At 51.5% G+C, this 23,345-nt stretch overlaps 1 protein-coding gene across 3 annotated transcripts in view; it reads right to left on the bottom strand.

Annotated features, from left to right (window-relative positions):
* The window catches only part of NFATC1 (nuclear factor of activated T cells 1), a 105,231-nt gene that overhangs the window by 23,428 nt on the left and 58,458 nt on the right, over window positions 1-23,345 (bottom strand). For 2 of the 3 annotated variants that reach the window (XM_084780135.1, XM_084780136.1), the window contains exons 8-9: window positions 20,767-20,899; window positions 6,643-7,317 (exon numbers count right to left, since the gene is read on the bottom strand). In XM_084780135.1, coding sequence (XP_084636261.1) covers window positions 6,643-7,317; window positions 20,767-20,899 — 808 coding nt within the window. The remainder of the gene's footprint in view (window positions 1-6,642; window positions 7,318-20,766; window positions 20,900-23,345) is intronic. The other variant, XM_084780137.1, reaches the window with a different exon arrangement.

Genomic DNA, 23,345 nt, shown 5'->3' with positions numbered 1-23,345 from the left:
CCTGCCATGTGGTGACACTAAATTTTCCGTCCCCTTCCTAGAAACTCTGATTTGCTTGGTCGGCCTCCTTCCTGGAGCTCAGACTTAAGTCTGAAGAGCTGCCAGCCTATGGATGATTGGTTGATCAAGAGCCTTTTCTAAGTCCTGAGCCACGACATCTTCCAGCTTTTGTCAGGAAATGCTACACTCTCAGCCACACCTTCAGCTCTGGGGTGTTGGCCAGCATGACTTCTCTTCTGCTTGTGTGGTCTTGAGGCAGCGGAGGCGAGTACCTGGCCTCTTTTCCGAGCATACACACACACACACACACACACACACACACACACACACACACTTGCACGTATGCAGCTATCCAGGCAATCAAGGATGGTAGGGTTTTATCTGACCCCAGACTGGCTACTTTGGCTAGTCTCTTGCTCGTCCACTGACACCACAGTTTTGGGTAGCTTCAGCATCACCAGAGCCATGAGTGTAGCCAATGGCAGTTGTTTTCCAGAATAAACTGAGACTGGGACTTGTCCAGTATGCTTAGAGACCAACCTGAGCTCAGACTACATATCCAGTTGGAGGGGAGTCCAACCTCTCTCACTGTGCTGAGGTTGTCAGCTCCTCCTGGCTTTGCTCCATGGGACAAGGATGGAGGTCGGTGACCCCCCCAAGCTAAAACAGGTTTCTTCAGTGTATGGTTTCCAACTTGTTTTAATTTCTAGATTCAAAAAAGTGGTGGCTCAGTAGATTCGCCAGCATTGTTGTTGCTTTGGGGGGGGGCAATTGACCTACTGAGATCCCCACTATTTGTTTTGGAACTTCTATCTCAATTCTGTCTTTGCCAAGCTATCAGAGTGCCTCAGAGAACTAGAAGGAATTCTGTGATGAAGAAAACAGTACATAGAAAACCCCTCCATGGCTCCCCATGCCAAAGATCTAGAACGTCTGTCTGTGTGTCTCAGGATAGGGGGACATTCCATGGTGGACTGAGCCTTAGGGAGACAGAATGCTGGAGGCCTCAGATCTGCCACTCAGACTGCCACATGACATCTCTCAAAGCTGCGGTTGCCTTTTGTGCCCAGTGAGATGAGAGTGGTATCTTCTGCTCTCAGGACGGGCAGAAGTGAGGAATGACATTGACTCCTCCACAGTTCTAACCTGTTGCTATCACTGGGTTTCTTGTGTGTTAGCATCGTGTGTCCAACTGGGCTGAGGATGGTGTTCTTAGCATGGATGGGAGGGCACGCACTAGGGTCCCAGCCTCCAGTGGTCTCCACCAGGGGTCAGCTCCCCTGGATTCCCCAGGGCCTCCAGGTCCCAGAAGCAAGTGTACACTAGCACTTTTAGAGCAACCCTTAAACAAGGGCTGTGGCTCCGGGTGCAGTGACACTCAGAGCCAGTTGAAGAAGGGGCCCTGCCTGTCTTCAGGAACAATTGTGACAGAGACCGCAAAGGGGACCACACTCCTGACGGCTACCAACCGCTGAACTTCTGGAATGTGATGCACATGCTTCTAACTACCACCAATGCTTGATGGGTTTGTGCGCTGGAGCCAACAGGGTGGCACACTGCTCACAGATCTGCAGAATCAACAGAACGTGTGGGAGGAATGCTGCATGGTTTGCAGAGCACTGCTGTATAAACTGATAGACTTTGCCTAGCAGAGGAGAGCAGTGCTTCCATACAAGAAAGATCACCACCACAATCACAGCTCTCTCTCTCTCTCTCTCTCTCTCTCTCTCTCTCTCTCTCTCTCTCTCTCTCTCTCTCTCCTCTCTTTCTTACACACACACACACACACACACACACACACACACACATGCACACATGCTGCTGTTGTTCAGAGACTGTTGTGAGAAACAGAAGGGCCACAAACACGCCCACGAGGCCACCTCAAAGATGTGTCTGGGCACCCTCCCGGCCTCGAAGTTCTGAAAGATCCTTGGCACTAACTAGCACAATCTCTAGGCCCACAGAAGGTGCCTAGCTCTTGCCGGTAGCTTTTTCTTTTCTACCTTATTTGTCTTACTTCAAATTAACAAGGTCACAAACTTTTCACCTAAGGAAGAAAACAGGCTTGGCTTGTTAGTAACCACTGAAGCCATTGCATTTGAATTCCCCTCCCAGTGAGTAGAATACATGGGATGGTAGGATGACAGCACAATTCTACGGAGCATATAACATACACTAACCAAGCTATGTAACTGGACACAGTGCACAGGAGTTCCTAAAGCAGCAGCTGCCCAGTGACTGGCCCTCCTCCTGTCCTCCTGCTCTCCTGCTGTGTAGAAAGCATCGAGATGCACACCATGAGCCTGCAGGTTACATACTGCCAGCCTGCAACAGCACCAGCACAGGTCCATGGTAGCCAAACACACCCTATTTAGAAAGTCTGACTCAGCAGAAAGCTTAGGTCCCACCACCTGCCTGTGTCTGCCTCCATGGAAGGGGCAGAGAGCCTCCAGATGGCAGAAGGCCTGGGCCCAAGCCCTGCTAGTGTCTAACTTGGAGCACACCCTAACCTCTGGTACTGCCCAGCAAGTTTCCTGGGAGTGATAGCCTGACAGTCAGGGCAGCTCTACTGGGGTGTATCTTGATATAAACTGGAATATTTATGCCAACATCTGCCCGTCTGATGCCCTGTGGTGAGGTGCACAGGGGCTTGGAATCAGCCTTCTGTGGTTTGCTTGGCCGGCAGTGAGCAGTTGGGAACTCCAGAGTAGCAGCGACAGGCCCAGGCCTGGTGACGTCATGAGTGTTGGGAGATCCCTTCCCTTGGGGACTCCAAAGAGCTACTTATGCAGCCGACTGCTCTCCACTGCCTGCAGCAGCCCCAGACTCTGGTGGTGTGTAGTGTGATCTTTGTGCCCCCTCCACTCACAGGCAGGGCACCCCAGGGCCTGAAGGATGGACCTGACGAGCTATGTGCACAGCTGAATTCTTTCTCCTATCTGTCATGGGGTGGCCCGTGTCCGCAGTGCTCATGACTTGGTGTGTTTGATCGCTGTATACAGGCTCCTGCCTTCATCGCTAGCAGCGGGGAAGGCTCGGGCCCGGGCACCGTGCCAGCTTAGTCAAACTTTCCATGAGGAAAGCTTTTGTTCTCTTCCAGAACAGCTTAAGCTCAGGAAAGAAGGGGAGAGTGAGTGAAAGAAACTCGGGCGGCCGGCAGACACGGCTGGGCAGCCTTGCCCACCTGCTTGTTGTTTTAATGACATCTAGACTTCTGGACACCCAGAAGCCACTGATGGTGCTGAAAGGCTTGATTGTGACATGGACCACAGGGCGGTCACCATGAGTGTGTGTGTGTGGGGGGGGGGATGGGGGGTTGGGGGGGGAGGCCCAGTGACAGACCGAGAAGCTACTGCCTCTGGGCTGATTCAGCCACAAAGCTGGAAGGAGGCTGGCCGCGTGGCAGCGAAGCAGTTCTGTGGCAGGGTCCCATCTGCACAGATGTGGGAACAAACCCTATATGCCTTGTGGTATTTTAGGAGTTTCCAGATGTGCTTGAAGCAGGAGGTTTTTGGGCAAAGAGATGCTCACGTTCATACGCGTGACCGAGAGGAACATTATCATACAGTCAAGTCCCATGACAGGCAATTTAAAAGAAAACATTACAAAACCAGCTAATGCTCAGCTTTGGTGGAACCTTTTAAAATGACTACATTTAAAATAATGCAAGAGCTACAGCACTAACACCTTCAAAATCTAACCATGATAAGTTTAAATGAAAAGCTTGCCTTATGCAGATTATTGGAACAAAGACATAATCACTATAAAAAGTACATATATTATCTATATATAATCTATTTAGATTATATATTATCTAAAATTATCACTACTTAATAGTAAAAATTAAAAAAGACACCTGAAAAAGGTGGGGTTTGTTTCCTATTCATAACTTAAATTGCTCCTTGAGCTAAGGAGCGGTCTGGGAACTATGCCATTCTGTAGGCTCTAACGTGGTGCCTCTGTAGACCCGGTGCGGGGCACACCATGCCCTGTGCACATAGAGTCTAACTCCCCGATGTCCTCATGAAGCCAACATTGAGAACTTATGTATATCGAGTGCCTCAGGCTCTCAAAGACTGGAGATCATATTTCAGTCCTGCCTTTTTTCCTCTTTATGATCCCAGAAAACAAAATAAAAATGCTAAAAAACAAAACAAAAAACATGAAAACCGCTACATGAATAAGTTCCATTCTCCCTGCCTTCTCTCAGGTGAAGCAGCCATAACGTGACATCCTGTGAACACACTGAAGCCCACAGACATAATTAAAGGAGGCTCCTAAGTGCCGAAGGGCTGGTTGGTGATTGATTAGTTCTCCTAGATTGTTCACGCCATGCCTTGCTGCTTGGGGACCTCCAGGTCACCCGTTTGTCCCTGTGTTCCTTCCTTTAGTGACTGTACTCGGAGACCAGGCAGTGCTCCGGAGAAGGCTGAGGTGCTTCCTGCTGTCTGAAGACAGAGACAGAAGCCTCGGGCCTGCTCTATTGGCCCGTCTCATGACTGAGGGGACCCCCTAGCCTTCCTACCCTCAAAGAAATGAAGTGTATGTTCCCCAGTGTACCTCTCCCACTGGGGAAACTGGAGACGACTGAGTTCAAGCAAGATTTGGGGAAAAACAGAACTGACTTTCTGAATTAGATTTAGTGGTGTTTTAGTAGTCTCTCTCTCTCTCTCTCTCTCTCTCTCTCTCTCTCTCTCTCTCTCTCTCTCTCTCTCTCTCTCTCTTTTAGGGCACACAGTAAAACTCAACAAAATGCATCCCATGCCACGTGTGGGCAGCCTGAGTCCCAAGCTCTGCTCTGTTGCTTCCTGGACGCAGTGTCCCCTCCTCCCGGAAGGCTCACCTGCTCTCATTCAATGCCCACAACAAAGGCCTGTCTGACGTCGGCCACAGTGGCCTCTGGGTCAGTGGGAAACCTGGCTAAGACCGGCTTCCTGTTTCTGGGCCAGAGGGCACTGCCCAGATGTGAGAGTCCTGGGCTGGCTGCTCATGCTACCTCTGATGAGATGACAATGCTCCCAAAGGCCCACACCAGCACTGCCCGAGGCAAAGTAGAAGGCAGGACTCTAGACACAGACTCCACTGCCTCTCCTGGCCACAGTGTCCACTTGGGCAAGTACCAGGGACACAGGAAGAATGTTCACATTAAGGAAGCAGCATGGTAAAGCATCGCTGTGATCCCGGCCCTGCAGTTATGTGTGGGTGAGGTCTACGACAAGAGAGGCTTCTCAGGGTTGCTCAGGCCATCCTCCAACATGGATCCAAAGAGAAGTGACCGAGGGAGGCTGGGAGCCTCCCACAAGTCTGCGAAGGCTTATCCATAGGCAGACGAACATGGCCAGCAATGTGCCAAACAGCAGGACACTGGGTTCTAGGTTCAAAAATTCAATATATTTTTGAACAAAAAAATTTGCATGAATCATTCCCCTGAAAGCTTCAAGTTATGAGTAGGGTCAGCCATGGCCAGTAACAAGTGTCCCAGCCGAGAACATGAGATGCTTGTTAACCTGGGGTGGGGGTGGGGCAACCCTGGCCTGTCCACGGGGAGTGTGGAATGCCCAGCCCAGCTCACCCCGTGCCTGAGGCATCAAGGAGATGGCACAGAAGCCAGAACATAGCACCCACTTTCCAATGTTTTTCTCACAGTTTCCCTTGAAACAAAAGGGTCATCAGGCTTGCAGGGACAATGCCAGGGTGAAGTAGTTGGGAGGCGGCAAGGCCTCAGAGGTGGGGAGGTGAGCAAGGCCTGGGGCCATCCTGGGCCTCACCAGGTGCAGCAAGGAGCTGGATCGACTCCAGGTATGCCGCTCTGCACCTGGCCTGGGAAACAGCCCACATCTAGGGAGACCAGATGGCCCCAGAGGGAGCCCCAACTCCCACAGACAACCTGAGCAAGCTGGAAAACACCACTGGGTCCACGCCCAGTGACCAGTGCTCTTGGCCTTCGGTCACATGTCTGGCCACTGTGGCAGTCAAGTGGTCAGGAAGACTCTTATCACTCAGCAGGGACAGCAAGGTGTCCAAAAAGAAGAGTACCAAACGCATGGAGAACAACAAAGGCACGGCTTGCCATCACAGAGAAATGTGAGAGCTCACAGAGAGTCTGCGCCCACTGCAAGCAGTCTGGGCACAGCTGGGCACAGCTGCCACACTACATTCAGGAATGTCTCTGCCCAAGAGTGAGCTGTATTGCACCGGAAGGAGATGCCACATCCTGACAAAGCCATAATGGAGACAGCCACCTTGCCATCGCTCCTACCCACTGGGCGCACACTACTGTCACACCTGAACATTTTCACATGGCTGCCAGGCATTGACTTAGAGACCTTTGTCTAGGACGGTTCTAGGTGCTTGGCCCACAAAGGCCACACTCTAGGAGAGGCCATTTCTGTGGTGACTTTCTGAGGTTGACCTGGGCAATTATCTTGCTTTGCTTTCGACACCAAATCTGAGTCTTAAGTTTGAGCCAATATTGCCTAGGCAGGGGTGGCCAAGACTCCCAGAGCAGAGCCACGGACATGCAGCCTGCTGCCTAGAGACGGTTCTACATGGCGCTGCTTGGGAACTGTCTTCCACCCGTGTCACCCCTTCTTTCCCGAACTCAATGGCTGTGCGCACACCTGCTCCGCCGCAGGCACTTACCGTCATCCAGGTATAACTGGTCCAATTCCTCAGGCTCTCGCTTGATCACTACAGGAATAGGGGCCAAATTATGAGCACTGTCCTCACGCACCTCTGGCAGTGCGGCTGGAGACTCATTTCTCTGAACCTTCTGCAGTTGTTGCTGCCGGTGGCCCACGTCAGGAGGGAGGGCTGAGGGCTGTAAGCAGGTTGGCTCGTGGGCAGCAGACGGAAGTGGAGAAGAGGGGCTGTTGGGACAGAGCACTTGTTGGCAACCAAGGGAACAGCTACTGTTCAGATGTGGACTCACCTGCGGCTGCAGCCTGGCGGGCGGGGGCTGCTCAGGCGAGTTGGGCTGCATGGCCATGGGTCTCAGCACTTCCTGCATGGCGGGGGCCTCCGAAGCTGGTGGCTGAAGTCCAAGGTGACCACTGTGACCTGGGTTGGTGAGGCCCTTGGTGTAGGCAGTAGAGGAGAGGTCGTGGAGCTTCGGGCTTGCATTGGGAGGTGTGGGCATCAGTGTGCTCCTCTGCGAGCAGGGGGCGAAGCCAGCCACGAGGCAGGAGCCTGGGTCGGGAGGCACGGTGAGCTGTTGGCTATAGTAGGGCCTCGGCAGAGGACTAAGCCCCTGGCTCATTGGTCCACAGGTCAGAGCTGGCTCGAAGTCGTCCGTGGGTTCTGTCTTTATAATTGGAACTGTGAGGAGGAAAGAAAAAGTTAAATAAACATACGTTGCAGATGGGTAGGCTACGCTGTGGCTAGGATACCCCGCGCACAACAAACAGCGTCCTGACTGAGCCCCTCTGTCTCTGCTGGTTCTCCCACCCAATTAAAAACAGGGTGAGTCACTGGCTGAGAGAGTCACAGCTGGTTCTAATACAAAGAGGACTATTTTCCTTGGAATCTCCCCCAGCACCAGCGTGCTATAAAAACCTATTTGCAAAACGGCAGTAGGAGCTTTGGGCCCGAGGGCCCGTGGATTTGTAGCAATCAAAGTGAAAACTTCAGCTTGGAGGTATCGCTGTAACGCTGCTACTGACGACTTTAGTACGTTCTGCTAGTGAGGAGACTGAGCGTGCTGAGCAAGTTGGCTGCAGGGAGGACACAGAGGTGGGAAACCGTCTGAGAAAGTGGAGAAGCCAGAAGACACTGAAAGAGAAGGACACTTTGCTGCTGTGGGCAGGGATCCATGGCTCCATGCCTCCTTCCTGGCTTACACACCCAACTAAGGAGTCTGCAGGCAGCCCCAGGAGACCAGGCAGCCCCTGCAGACGCCACTGCCCCAGGAGACCCCACAGCCCCAAGCAAGACCTCCCAGTTTCCCTGCCCACTTTAAAAAAAAAAAAAGGCCCTCAGTATAGGGAGAAGCCACAGGGAAGATGTAGCCTCTGAGGCCTGGACCTGGCCCCAGGCTGTGGCCAGAGCAGACTCCGAGCTTCTGCTCAGGAGCTCAGTTTCAACAGGAGAGTTAGGAAAAGAATGCCACAGGCAGAAGAAGAGATGGTAAGCAGACCCTGGGACCAACCCTGCTCTCCCCATTTGCTTCCTAGCCACCGGCCTCTTGCTAGTCCACCTATTTCACAGAGACCCATCTGGGTGGCTGAAGTGCTTTGTAGATGACCCTCAGCGCCACTGTTCTGCCTAAGCCGTGTGCACAACGAGCAGTTACAGAACATTCTATGTCTCCCCTCCTCACACGCTATGCCTGGGTGGGTTTGGCAGCAGGTCAGCCACGTGAGGGACTGCCCAGCCACTAAGGCCTCTTCAAAAGGCACGCACACTCCAACTACAAACACACATGCCACAAAGGGAGGCCCGGCTTCTCCGTGAATAAATAAAAGCATATCTGCATTTTGAGAGAGAAAAAAAAATCTTTTGCCATGGTCTGAGCCAGGAGGAATGTACATCTGTTCTTCATTAGGACCAGGCCTCTGCGCCACCAGCTGCTAGGAACCACGAACGTGGAACTCTACTGATGCCTGCCTCCGTTGGGAGCTTCCCTGGAAGGGCAGCCTCCCACACAGGATGGCCTGCACTGCAGGATGGAGGCTCTGGCTCAGATTCGGACTGGGGATATATGTTGTGGCTTGCTGCTCTGTGTTCCCTCTCCCCACCTCCCAAGCGATAGGTCTGCACGACACTCAAGCGTCAGTGGTTCGGCGTCTAGGGCCACAGAAGGCAACAGAGCCATTGGCTGCTACAGCTTCCGTCATCCCACGTTCATTCATTCTACTTCTTAAGACTTCTGGATAGCGTGAGTGAGCCAGGCTCTGGGGAGACTGCGTCTCCAAAGAAGCTGGCAGACAATTCCATCAGAGAAGACGGCAGTAGTTCGTGCTACGTAAACTCCCAGCTTGAGACTCTTACATTCGGCCCAGAAGCCATCCTTGGCTGAAGTAGCACAAGGGTCCTCCGGTGCATGCAAGTCCAGGTGACCCTGGGTGTGACCCCAGGATGACCCCACAGAGGGTCATTCTATAGAGGTGAGCCAGGGCAACAGCTCATGGAGGTCTGATCTTTATATGGTGCCTCAGTAGCCTTCCAAGAGAGGTTCTGGATCCACAGCTCACGACACCTTGCTATGTGTGCCCACCGAGGCTCTGGGAAGCAAGTTGCTTGTGCTGGATTCATGCCAGACATGCTACACAGATGATGATGCCAGGATGACTGGCCGGGAATCAGAGGTCAGATGGTCACATGAGAGACCAGGAGGTGGACCATGTGCTGCCAGCATTCCCCGTGAGTCAGAAGCTACAGAGGTGGAACATAGATGCCTGGCAGTGGGCTTTATGGTCCACCTGCCTGGAATCCAGGGCTGACCTCCAAGCCACCCCTGGGTGTTAAAGAAGGGAGGCACCCTTGGAAGGGGAGTAGACCTAGTCACACCAGAAGGTCAGGCACATGGTGAGACAGAGGTGCCTTAGGCTCCAGATTGCCTATAGAAGGGGCACACTTGGTGGCGTGATCAGTGCGGGATCTGGAAGAGCTCCTCCTGAGTCCTTCTCAATATCCTCCCCATCTGGCCTTTAGCAGCTAAGCCCTGAGCCCCAACAGTCTTTAGTCAGCTCTAGAGCTGTGGTGGCAAATAGCAAGGAATAGGGGCCCCAGGCAAGCACTCCTTACACGCAGCACTTCCTAGAAAAGCCTCCCAGTGAAGCCAGGCCTAGTTCGGTTCCCCAGCCACCCTATCTGTCCTCTTGCCGAGGCCATGGGAGTCATAGGCACAGGAAGGTAACAGGCTCAATCTGCTTTGTGGGATGGGAGGCTCTGCTAAGAACGACAACAGCAGACACCCTGGCATTTCACAAAAAGGGGGAAGGAAGGGAAGCCGATGCCTGTGATACTTAGAAAGTCAAATATACGAAGTTGGTTGTGGGCCCCACCCTTCCTAAGGACTGCATCTCCCAGGAGTTGCTGAGGAGCAGGAAGCCCCTGGCCATCTGGGTTCTACAGCGTGCAGTGAGATGTGTGCTTCAGGTACTAACTCGGCCCCAGGCATGAGCCCGTCTAGACGGCTCTGTGGGGTAAGTTGTGCTTCAGGAACGACCCGCACTCAGTCTCAGTCCAGCTGGCTCAACCACACTGTAAATCTAGAATTGGTGGGAGTCCGGAAGAGGTCAGACCCTGAGAGGCACCTAGGGCAGAGCGGTGTCCAGCCAGTTTCTGTGAGCACAGGCCTGGTCAGAAACAGACACTGAGGTCACTGAGAACCAAAGTAGACCAGCAAGAAGGACCCGGGGTAATGAGTTGTTCCATTCAAAGCCGGTATCATCTGTATGTGAAGGTTCAAGTCTAACTGTGACTGGTCACTTTCAGAGCTTGTGATTAAAAACAACAACAACAACAACAACAAAAACCTACATGACTGGAAGGCTGAATTATTTCCAGACCGAGCTGCTCTTTTCATGGTTCTGGGTCCCCAGCCAGGTTCCGAGGCCAAGGCAACTCTCATAAAGCAGCCTATAAGAAAACCCAGCCCCAACTGCCCAGCGTGACATGAAAGGCACAGCCCCAAACACAGCTGCCCAGTAAATGCCAGAGAATGTAATTTACCTGCCACACAGGGGCAGGGACTTTGAGCGTGGGCTGGACCTGGGCCAGCAATCCAGAGGCCAGGCGGGGAGTGGGTGTGGTGATTGCTCTGGGGAGCCCTATGGATTCTGCTGCTAGGACCTGTTTAAAACACCTCGGCCCTGCACTGGCCCGACGTCTTGCTGACCATGTCAGATCTCCCTGGGATTTGAATGATCGCCTGGGCAAGACGAATGCAAGGAGCCTCTGCATGTCCGCACGGAACATGAGCCCTGATAGTTTCAGCTGGACTCCCAATTTCTATCTCTGGAGGTGGAAAATGAGCCAGGATTGGGGTTTGGGATGGCCCCTATGTGGTTGTATTGTGTACCGTCACCCCACTGCTACCCCCAGTCCACTCTGCCCTCTGCCTCCTTCCTGGCTAGCTGGGACTGGAAACAGAAAGTCCACTCAAGAATTTCCACCCTGCCACCCTGGGGGATGCAGCTGGGTTTATTGGACAGGTGGGGACAGAGACTTAAGAACTACCATTCTAATGACACTACCTTATGTCCATGTCCATCACCCTTAGAGCCAGACCCCAGCCCAGTGTTTGAGGGACAGTGTCACAAATGGAAAGAGGGCACAGCTACGTCTCCTGCAACCTGCTGACCCTGAGGCGGCAAGCCCTGGCTTCCTGTCCAGAGGCCACTGGCACAGCCCCACACTTGACATGATGTCCAGCCAAGATGGAGGTGGCTGGGCCACATACCACTCAAAGGTGGAGGCCACTGATGACTGTGTCTCACTCAGCACAGCTGAGGATTCCTTGGAGACCCAGTGGCCAGTCCCTCTGGCAGAGGGGTGATCTAAGAATCATATTCTCTGAGGTTCCCCATAACTGCGTCCCCAACGGAAGTTACACACCACCCCTCTCAGTGTCCATAGAAGCCCTATGGCTATACATCTCAGGGCTGTCTGTGTCTGCGTTTCTCATGTGGAGTTAGAGCTTTGTAGGATGGGGCCTCTTGTTTCCTATTAGCCAGGAAATAGAAAGAACGTGTGGTGCACGGAAGCCCCAGGCGCTGGTCTGTCTCCTGCGCCAGAGGGAAGCAGGAGTATGACGCAATGTCTCCGCACTAGGCTGGGTTGGGGGATGGGGGGCCAGGTAAGGGGATCATGTGCAGCTTGGCTCGCTCCAATGCTATGGAATGGCACATTGAAAACATCACATTAGCAAAGCCGTGAGTTTATAATATATGGTTTATTATGGAAAGCAAGCACACGAAGGATTAATGACAATCTTTTGGGCCAGCTGTCAGCTACACAGCATGCCCTCATGAAGAAGGTGGGCCGCTGCCTCCTGCTGTAACTGGTCCCTCACACAACACAATGCTGAGTCTGTGTGGCCATGAGAGGTGTGTGTCGTCACGCATAACTGACACTGCGTGCACCTGACAGCCACCCCATCCACTCTAGTCCAGCAACCTTGTACTTTGCAGTCCCTTGCAGGGCACAGGACTCTCGCGTGCAGCAGGTGCTGGTGTGGGGAGTCAGGTTTGACCTCCAGGATTCCTCCAGCCAAGGTAGATAGATGGTGCTATCAGTGACAGATGCCCAGCCATGTGATGGGGAAGGCCCATTGCTGGTTCCATCTCCTGCAGCTCCTGAAATGATGGTCTGTGGACCAAAGAGCCTTAAAGAGCATGCCTGGCTTCTAGGCTTGAGACTTAAGCCTAGCAAATGGTTCTCTCTCCCTCCATGGCAATAGCAGGTAAGGATGCCTCCTGGGCTTCATCTGGGTGCTGCCGGGCAGGCTGTGCTCTGTTGGTGCTCCACTCGTAGACCTCACAGAGTTCCACCTCTGAACTTGTCCTTTCAGATCAGGCTGGGAGGCTCTTTCTGGGCACCTGTTTCTAAAAATGCATTACAGGCACCCTCCAGAGGCTGCCTGTTGTGCACAAGGTCCAGGCGAGAGCCAGGGTCTTGGTGGCTCACATCTGAGGCTCTCTATATTGTGTGGCTAAGGAATAAGTCTGTGCTGATACCTGCTGGGGCTGGGGTTGTAAGTGTAGGCAGGCACACAGAAGGCTCCTAGAAGGCCCTGATCTTCTGTTTGCTAGCCACAGACCCTTCTGAAGCCATCTACAGTGTGAGTCTGGAAGTAGCCAGTTCTGCCCAGCTGCCCTAGTTCCCTCTGCTGCCCGATATCCGAGCCTGCTAGTGGATAGCTGGTTCCTACCACCCACATCTCATCCAGTAATGTTTGTGTATATTTCACAAACATCCATTGACTAGATTAGTAGAAAGAGAAGAGGCAGCCAGAGGGTCCTCAATAGAACCCAGGAAAAGATGGATGCTCTTGATTCAGAGCTTGGCCTTGAGCCTTAAGACTGACCACCTAGAGGAAGAAGATGGAGGAGGAGGCCAGCTCTCTTGAGGATTAACATAGTGTATATCTTCCTGAGGAGTCTAGGGGTTCTCAGCCACAGAGACTGCCATGCTGCCTTCTAGAGCCTTCAGCTGGGTTGGGGTGTGGCTCAATGGCTAAGAGTGCTTGCCTAAGGTACAGGGCACCCTAGGTCCAACTGCTGGAACAGGGACCTTCCTCTAGAAGGGGCAAGTGGAAGGAGGTGGCTCTCTCCTGGAGTGATGGGGGTACGTCTGTCCGGAGTGAGAGGGGAATGTCTTTTGGCTCCTCTTGCGATACCCACAAGATTGGCCTGATGATACAGACTATGTATCTGTGTTGAGGGAGCCTGCATCATGTGTCTACTGTGGACCAGAACCATGCACATGGGCCCTGGTCTTTGCCTGGGATCAGTCAAGCATCCCGCCGGTCTTTGTGCAGATGGAATGGTTCCCATTTTAAATGCAGCACTCTGGGATATCAGCTCCAGGCTCCATCAGCTATCAGCACCTCAGAAACACAACCATTTTATTTGGGGAAATATGACAGCTTACTTAAAAAATAAGTATAAGCAATTGAACAACCTTGCCAGCCAAGTTTCACTGACATCTGACATTTGACATCTGTGTCTCCAATTCCTTTGCTCTGCAGCAGACCCAGCATCTGACATACAGTGAAACGCACAGTGGTGTAGATGGTGCTTTTACTGGGTTTCTGTTTAAGTACTCTTGCCCAGCTCAGGCCTCAGTGTGTAGTAAAGTGCTCCTGTGTACTAAGTGGGGTAGCCACGACTCATGGATGCTGTCACCACACATGACACAGGATGGGGCCTGTATGACCAAAGTATGACCATGCGTTAATTCATTCCTACAGCCTAGGCTTTGCCAGCTACGGGGCAGTAGGATCTGTGGAAAGACTTAGAGGCAGAGCTGTGGGTACACAGTCTAATTCACCCGGCACTCTGGGCATCTGTCAATGACAGCCCATACCTTACTTCATAAGCTGCGCATCTGGAGAAGGTGGGAGAACTGGGATGGCTCAAAATGCAAGTGGAAGTACAAATCCCCAACAGGACCACTGGAGATGGAGCTTTTAGGCCATCCCATGGGGTTAGTGACTGATGGCTAGCCAGCTGGTGGCACCTTGTCATTGTAGTGAGCAGGCGGTCAGGCACCTCTATAGTTCCCCTTTCTTGTCCACGGTGAAACCGGACTGTCAGGCAGACACAGGCACTGAGTCACCGATGCCTTCCCGGGGCCTTCAGGGTTAAGTATGGTCAGAACAAATGAGGGCTTGTCCCATCCACGTCCCCTTACTGTACGCCTGCATTTTCAAGAAAACGCAAGTGTTTTTTGTCTTGAATTATTTTACCAGCTATGTTTCTAGTGCTGGACAAAAGAGGTTTTGTCCAAAGTCTAAATCTCCTAGAAAACAAAAGTCAGATTGTCTTCATGGCAGAGTGGCAGTAAAACCCAAATCTCACAATCAACACACAAACAGCCAGCAGCGATAGCTCGTGGGGGGGGGGGGGCAAGATTCCAGGGGCAAAGAACGCAGAGACATCCAAGTCTGTGTCAGAGAGACACCACACATCTTCCCTGCTGAGTGTCCACAGATCCTGCAGGCCAAGGACCTGTGAGCCTGCAGATGGAAAGGCACACCAGCCCACAGGCCAAATGGACCAGCTGGGACACAACCAGGTGCGGGGGGGGGGGGGGGAGAGTTGGGGGGGGGCTGGCCTGGGAGTGATAAGGAACATTACATTTATGGTTGGTGGCAGTGGATAGTCACAAAAGGCCACACACACCAAAACACACACCAATGACCTTCTGTTCACTTGCTGCTGAAGCTTCTACTTGTGTTTCGACAGTTACTCCCCACTCCAGCAGCTAGGGCTCAGGGTCTGCCATACTACATAGGATAGGGCTGGGTGGGGCAGCCAGAGACCTGAAAGCACTTCATAGGCGGCATCTGGCAGGCAGTCTACTGGCAGATCACAGGTGGAGCCACAGACTCCTGCCCACCCTCCTGCCCGTGCACGTCTGGGTGCTCAGTCTCCTTGGGTGTTCAGCTCACTCTGACTCACACTTTTGTTTGTTTTTGGTGGCACATGGCCCTTAGATTTCTAAACAAAACTATCTTCCTGCCCTTCATCCTAATGGGCTATTGTGTTCTGTGATGGCTCCATACGAAAACATAGGGCAGGGCAGCCCTTAGCCTCCCTCTCCAGCCCTTGTAAGTTGCAGATTTTCTATGCCTGTGCTTCCTCAGTGGAGGCCCAAACATCACAGCCGCCTTGGGCCAGCAGTCCAGGTGCCACAGTGTTGTCTTCTCTCTCTCTCTCTCTCTCTCTCTCTCTCTCTCTCTCTCTCTCTCTCTCTCTCTCTCTCTCCTCTCTCCTCTCTCTCTCTCTCTCCTCTCTCTCTCTCTCTCTCTCTCTCTCTCTCTCTCCTCTCTCCTCTCTCTCTCTCTCTCTCCCTCTCTCTCTCTCTCTCTCTCTCTCTCTCTCTCCTCTGTCTCTCTCTCTCTCTCTCTCTCTCTCTCTCCTCTCCTCTCCTCTCCCTCTCTCCCTCCCCTCTCTCTCCTTCTCTCTCTCTCCTCCATCATCTGCAGGCCAATCTTCCCCCCTTCAGCTCCTTCCCTATGTGAAAAGGGAAAGTCCACAGAAGCACAAGGTGTGTGCATGCACACGGACATGCCACATGGCTAGGAGGTTCCACCTTCCTCAGCACCATTATGTCAGTATCGAGGCAAGGGTGCCCCCAGCTTTCTTTCAGTTTGAGGCCTTCTAATACTCGGGCAGACCTGGGAGACCACAGGGTGCAGCAATAGTTTCTTCTGGTGCCTAACATTCCTCACGGGTGCAGGCGGGCTGGCATGGGTACAAGGGTCCACTTATCTTCCCCACATCAGAAAAACAGAGCCCCTCCTCACTGGAGATGGATTTGAGAGTTTAAGGGGCCGAGACTCCTTGCCCAGAGGTCCAGGCAGCCATGGGCCACTCTCCCAGATGTCCACTGAGCAGTGTCACCTGAACACGAAGGCACACACCTACCACAGCTGCAGTGGCCAGTTGGTTACTGGAGTCATTAAAGCTGAAGGCAAATACCACCTGCAGCTCCAGAGTCAGATGGCTCTCCCTTGCCCAACCTGCCTCCTGTTCTCTCCACGAGGACTTTATTTCACTTTTAGGATGAAAATCAAGAAGCAAGCTCCCTAGAATTAACATCACTTTTCACATCACACACCATATTGTGGTCCCTGTTGTTTGAAGCCTCCATGGGCTCTTTAATGAAGGAGTGATGGCAAGGGAGGGAAACCATCCTGCCCTTCATCCTAGCAGGCTACTGGGTTCTAGGCTCTCTCCATCAGAAGATCCCTCAGCCTCCCTCTCTAGCCCCAGGTTTCTCATAGGGGCGTGACTGCATGATAGGCAGTGAGTGCACAGCAGCTAGCCATGGGCTGTACATAACACTGCCATGCATGTGCTCACGATCTCTGTACCCAGGCCAGAGCTGTTACAAGTTGAGGCCTGGCATTTTCAGTAAAGCCATGGTCGCAGCAACGACTGAGCTACAGGGCCTATGATGCCCAGGAGTCCACTGTGATGTAGGGCCTTTGCTTCTGTGGTGGGCCCAGGTCCTCTCCATGATTCTGGAGTCTAGTGATACATCCAAGAATCTGGCGGAAGCCCTCTCCCTTACTCCTCTGTGATGGAAATGTATCTTGGTAACTAGCCTATGGTCCAAAAGATGCACTTACTAATAATCAGGAAGAGGTAAGAAAGTTCCCTGTGGTATCTCATTCTCCAGGTCAGGCATGGCTCCACCCGAGTCCAGCAAGGAAGTGTGTGTGTGTGTGTGTGTGTGTGTGTGTGTGTGTGTGTGTGTGTGTGTTGTTGGGGGCAGCAGGAAAGGGGGTTGACCTTAGCGGTTGAAAGGCTCCTGATCATGGGGCATGGGGGCAGGGCAGACCTGTTCCTGTGGGGTTCACCTGCTCAGGGGGTTTCTTGACTGACACTGGTCCAGCTATAGTGCTTTTCATATCCTACAGTGGCCTCGGCCACCTAGGGAGTCTCTGTCCTCACACAGGTACCCAGTGCTAGGAGTGGGGAGAGGTAGGGAGAGGTGTTCCTGGGATCAGCACAGGTGACACTCTCACCTGCACGGCCCTGTCCTGGCTGAGAAGGTCAAGGGATGCCCAGCTGGCCAAAACAGTTTCAGAGGAAGTGACAGAATGTCAGAACCTCACAGTTTGTGTTGTTTACTCGTTGTACAGGAACCCTGACTTTGGGGAGTGCTTTTCCAGTAAATGGATTCTCTTCTCTTCTTAAAGTACCCCTGAGCCCATCAACAGGTACCAGTTCCTGCAGTGTGTGGTTGGTTGGGGGAATGAGCTATTCTGAGGGCTCAGACTGGCCAAGATGCCCATCTTGGAACCCAAGCAGGAGACATCCTCGTACATATTCATCTTTCTGGAATTCTAATTGACATGTTGGAATAAGGGCTCAGACCTAGACATTCCTGGCATAGCCCTCATCTCATGGTGGAGCTCATCCCAGCCCCCGCGGCTCAGTGAGGGAGACAGTGCATTCTCTTTGCAGGGAGTACAGCAAAACTAGCGAGAGACAAGAAGCTGGGAAGGCCAGGAGGCCCTCTCTGGTGGGATCTGGGCACTCTGATGCCTCCCCTCGGTTTGCAGGGGCTTTTACTATCTCTTCTTGATGAGTAGTCCAGAGACACTGCAGGGCCCGCCCACCTGCTGCAGGGTTGCCAACGGAGTATGCACATAGCACTTATGGTGTCTTATGTTCAAATGGAAATTATTCCTGTTAAACAAACCCAGGTGGGACGGGGAGACCAAACTGCCCTTCCAGGGTCACCACAGACCATGTGCCAAAGACATTAGCTCCCCCGCCCCCCGCCAGAATGCAGAGGTCCCAGACACTTGCCCTGTTATCCTGCCACCTGAACACTGTCATGGTTTACAGAGAGAAAGGAAGAAAGAGAACGGCAGAAGGTGGGTGTGGACCAGCTGATCTGATCTGCTGTAGAGGCACGTGGAGCATTGATAATGACAAAGGAGAGAGAAAAGCTGGTGACCAAGAGGTGTCCCTCCTGCCTCATAAGCCTCATAAGCAGCAAAATACCTTGGACGCTTTGACTTGCCCCACTCTGCAATTCAAAGGAGCCTGGACAATGGCAGTTTTGTGCAAGGACGGGGCCTTTCCACAAGGATAAGAGAGAGGGGGTATTCAGTGGAGTCCCTTGAGGCATCCTCACACCCAAGTTTGAAAGAAAACTAAAATGAGCCTTGATTTTATATATCTATGGAAGAAAGTGATGTCACAGGTAGGGTTTTAAAGGATTTATTCCTGCCTTCTCAAACCGCTAATAGCATATTTTTATGACCTTAAACCTGTGTCCATGGTGGTCACAGATAAGTGAAATACAACGTATGTGAAACCCGCTAAATAATACAGGAGGACTCAAGGGGAAGGCTGTTACGTCACAGCCAGTGTTCAAGGAGAAAAGCTCAAGTATCATGGAGCCTGGTTAGTTAAGAGCCTCTCATGTGCTCTGAAGAGTCTGCAGGACTTCAAACACATTGATCTGAGAACAAGGGTGCTATGATACAGCCATTTGTCAGTGGCAGCGTTCTCAGGGATATACCCCTGAGCAACAGATGGCAAGGAGCACCGAGGGAGAGCGCCAGAGAGAAAACGGGACACGGGAGCTGGGATTCTCCATATGTGTGTTTATTTATATATATATATATATATTTAAAAAAAAAACACATGTTGGTAGCCAGCCAGGCATCAGGCAAAGAATAATGCTGAGGATTCAACCCTACAGTGGCCAAGGTCTCTCAGAAGGAGCTCACAGTCTAGTGGTGTGGAAACATGGCCCGTCCCTGGGACCACGCTGGTGGTGGGCAGCCATCTTGGGGTTGGAGGCAAGAGTCAGGGCAGTGGGAAGAAAGGCTGAGGAGAGGTCAGGACCACATGGCTGAACCCAGAAGGGCTGAGGAAGACCCGTGCCCCACGCGAGGAGGATGGGCAGCTGGGAGGTTCCAGCAAGAGGCTACGCGGACTGTGGGAGGCAGACTGGTGCAGAGCAAACAAAGTGGGGAGCAGCTGGCGTGCCTGGGTGCTGTGCCAATGTGGGAGGGCAGCGTGGGAGGCAGTGAACTCAGCCACCAGGCCGTGGGGCCTCACGGTACGCACCGCACCACAGACCCCTCTGACGCAGTACTCTTTGCTGGAACTGAGCGGCATACGAAACCTTCATCAGTGACCCAAGTATGACATCAAACAAGGGGAAATTATCTTCATGATGTTTCCACATTGTTTTAGAAAATGATTTTCTTTTTCTTTATAAGGTTTAGACAGACTTTTAAAAAATTTAGACCAACCATTGGTTGAAGTATAATTAGGGTACAGTCATTGCACTTAAAAAAAAAAAAAAGACCAAATATTTGTTTTTTGTAAGAAAGATTGTACATTATTTCACAAGAGGGAGAGACGTGTGAAATAAACTCCAGAGCAGTAGGAGGATGGGGCGTGGGCAGTCGTGCTGGGGTCACCCATGGCACTCTTCCAACCGCTTACACGGATGCCCTTACATGAGAACTTAACAGTTTTTGTTCCAGTTTTGAAGGGCATCTCCAGGGCTTTCCTGATAGAACAGTTGATCTCAGCATTTTAATATCCATTTTTTTCTTTCTGTCTAAGCTATTCCAATTGCCTTTACACTTCAAAAAAAAAAAATGAAACCTTAAAAAAGAAATCTTGATTTTACTAAAACGGCAATGTGGCTGCTTCACAGGTAGTATTTATTGTATAACTTCCCTCTTAAATTGTATGACTATCTTAGGTTTTTAGGGGGAAAAGCAACAATATAAAAAGGTTGTTGACATAGCTGAGCTTACTGAGAATACAATAGAACTCAGGATGACAGCCCGCTCAGCTCTCTGCACACATCCTGCCGCAACAGAATGGCCCGCACCACACAGGAAACCCTGGACGCCTAGGGCACACCTCTCTACAAGCTTAGGGGAGGTTTTTTGTTGTTGTTGTTGTTGTCGTCATTTTTTTTTTTAAAGAAGAAGAAAATGTATTTTCTTAAATAAAACACCCTAGAAAGTTGAAAAGGTGAACCGATCATTTCTGAATGAAAGGAAGCCATTCCCAAAATGAGTAACCGTGAGCAGAGGAACTGCCTGAAAGTCTCGCATCACCAAGGGACGACAGTATTCAGCGGGGACACACTGCATGCTGTGTGCAGCCATCACCATGAGGACAGTGTTTCCCCAGTGACCGTGGCAGGCTTATTTTTGAAGCTACCTACAAAATTGCTCTAACAAACACTTTTTCTACCCCCCAAAGACTCACAGAGGTTAAGATATATACCCAGACCGCATCAGCTCCTGAGTGCCGCAGAGCTGCATGGCGCTGCATATCCACAAAGGGCTAGCAAGCGACTACCCAGCATGCACCAGGAACAGAAAAATACACCCAGGCTTCACTTTTCTTTGAGGTGGAGGGGGCAGGCGACTTGGTCTTGTGAGCAGACTGACACGTGACATGAGCGAGCCACACTGTTTTTTTGTTTGTTTGGTTTGGTTTGATTTTTTTATGACAACATCCTCTCACAGCCTCGTTGCTTAGTAAAAGCCTCCTCTCCGCTCACATTCAGAGCTTAAGGTTAGAAAGACAGCGTTACCATTGGCAGGAAGGTACGTGAAATGTTGGTACTGGCTTCTCTTCCGCTTCCCATTGCAGACGTAGAAACTGACTTGGACGGGGCTGGTTATCCTCTGGTTGCGGAAAGGTGGTATCTCAACCACCAGGGAATTCTGGTGGGAAAACAGCAAAGAGGAAATGGTCAGGGCCTCACAGGCCAGAAATGCTTTGTACTGAGGCATCAATGTCAACTCAAACATACCCCAGAGGGCTACTGATGATGACCTTTATGTGAGACTTGCTCACATTTGATCACGAATTGGCCTTAGTTGTGAACACACGGGGGAGAGACACCCTGACTTTTCACATGGCTAGAGGCTGGGAGACCTTTATGGTGGAACCGATGCAAGAAGAGGGCTTATACGCATCTCTCAGGGCGTGGAGCTGCCTCACTGCTACTGAGGCAGTAGACCCCAAAGCCTACTCCTTCCTCTACATCCAAGGCCCAGTGACCTCTAGACAAAAAGAACTGTCCTTTGCCTACTTATAGGAGGCACCTCTTGGTGACACGAGGGGGTATCCCCTTTGGACGTTGTCCAGAGTGGCGCTGTAACCATGGTTACAATGTCCCACTAGAATCCCCAATTTCCTCCCAATGAAGACGAGGCAGATCTTAGCCCAGGGACGTGGGACAGTCAAGAACACGGAGCAGATAAAACATGACAGGCTGTGGTGCCTGCTGTTCTCTTTCCTGCGTTTAAACAGAAATATGCAAGCTTTTCACATGCTCTTTCAAGGGCAAACAAAAACGCAAGCCATGAGTATTTGGAACATCCAAATGAGGGCTGTGGGCTGGGGAGTTCCAAGGGTGCCTGGCTCTCACTGAGCCCCAAGCATGGCACAGCCACCCTGAGGAAGGCCAGGGCTTCAGAGTGCTATACCTGACTTCTACTGGGGATTTCAAATCCATAAAGTTTCTTCATTTTGTTTCTTTCATCACGTGATTTTTAGTTGAACAGGATCGGGGGAAAAATGTGTCAGAAAAATCCATGCTATCATTTCTTTTGTTAAAGTGATTAACTGTAGCGTGTCATAATGGGAGAAAATCAATTGTAGCAAACTTTATTGAGTTATGTTAATAAAACCTCAGCACTAGAAACAGAAGGCTGAAGAATTTCAGGTCCAGACTCTGTTTTTAGAGAAGGAGCCTGGCACCGAGAGCCATTAAAGACATGGGCACCCCCTGAGCTCTATCTCCTGGGCTCTATCTCCTGGGCTCCATCTCCCAGGACACACTCACTCCAGCAACCTGTTACACTGCCTTCACTTCATTCAAAAGAAACAAGGATGGGACTGGGGGGTGGGACAATAAAAGGAGGATGATGGAGCCTGCAGGATGCTGCCCATGCTCCGTGCTCACCTTTGCAGGATGCTGCCCATGCTCCGTGCTCACCTTTGCAGGATGCTGCCCATGCTCCGTGCCCACCTTTGCAGGAGGCTTGCCCATCCTACGTGCCCACCTTTGCAGGAAGCTGCCCAAAACTGTGGCAATTCAGTTTGGGACGTGTCCAGATTTTAGTGGTCTAGCCGTAAAGCGTGAGTTCAGCCAGGGGAAAGGAAAGAGACTGCCTCATGGTGGCTTTCAGGACTTGCTAAATTGAAGGAGACGGACTACAAAGAGCACCGCTGCCTGCACATGGCTGGCACTCAATGGTAGCAGTCGAAAAAAGAAACAGCTCTTCAGGAGGAAGGGAGGTGAAAACACAGCAACATATTGTTGATACTTAGGCTGAAGAAGAAGAAGAAGAAGAAGAAGAAGAAGAAGAAGAAGAAGAAGAAGAAGAAGAAGAAGAAGAAGAAGAAGAAGCAGCAGCAGCCCAGAGGCTCCGTGGAAGGAATGCAGAAAGGGCCAGAGGGCCAGGCTGTCCCTGGCTTGTTTGCTGATCCCACATGACCAAAGAGGGTCAGGTCTTGATATAGACACAGGTCAATGCACTTCAAGCCTATACACAGACAGATTATAGTACAAGTACACCTCTTCCACAGCAGCTCTGCCCTAAAACACAGGGAGAAAGCAGGAGGAAGTGTGACCTGAAATCAAATGATGGGAGCTTGTCACCGCTGTGGGGGACTGAGGGCTGTTGCCAGCCCAGGTTTTAGGAAAACCCACTCTCTTAACTTCCTATTTTTAGTTGGGCGCAGTGCATAACTGTGTACACAGCGGAAACCAATCATTAAAGTATCTGCAAATGCAACATGTGCAGGCATGTCTCCTTGTGAGCATCTATGCGCTCTCTCTCTCTCTCTCTCTCTCTCTCTCTCTCTCTCTCTCTCTCTCTCTCTGTGTGTGTGTGTGTGTGTGTGTGTGTGTGTGTGTGTGTGTATGCACGCGTGCACGCACTCAGTATTTCCTTAAGGAAGGGCTTCTTGGGTGAAGTCAAGACAAAAGACTGAGGCAGAAAATGACCTCTCCAGGGAAGGAGGAAGCCAGGCACTGTGGGTGAATGTTTAATGTTTCATATTAATGAGCAGGTATCATTCTGGGTAAAGAGGACTCTCCCCCCTGGCAAGAACTTAGAAAGGTTTTTTGAGAGTGGATCAATGCCTGAGAGGAACTGA

The sequence above is a fragment of the Acomys minous genome (assembly GCF_964271855.1).
Source record: "Acomys minous genome assembly, chromosome: 4".
Taxonomy (NCBI): Eukaryota; Metazoa; Chordata; class Mammalia; order Rodentia; family Muridae; genus Acomys; species Acomys minous.
Note: the sequence above shows the minus strand (reverse complement) of the source record. Positions and strands in the feature narration are given on the sequence as shown.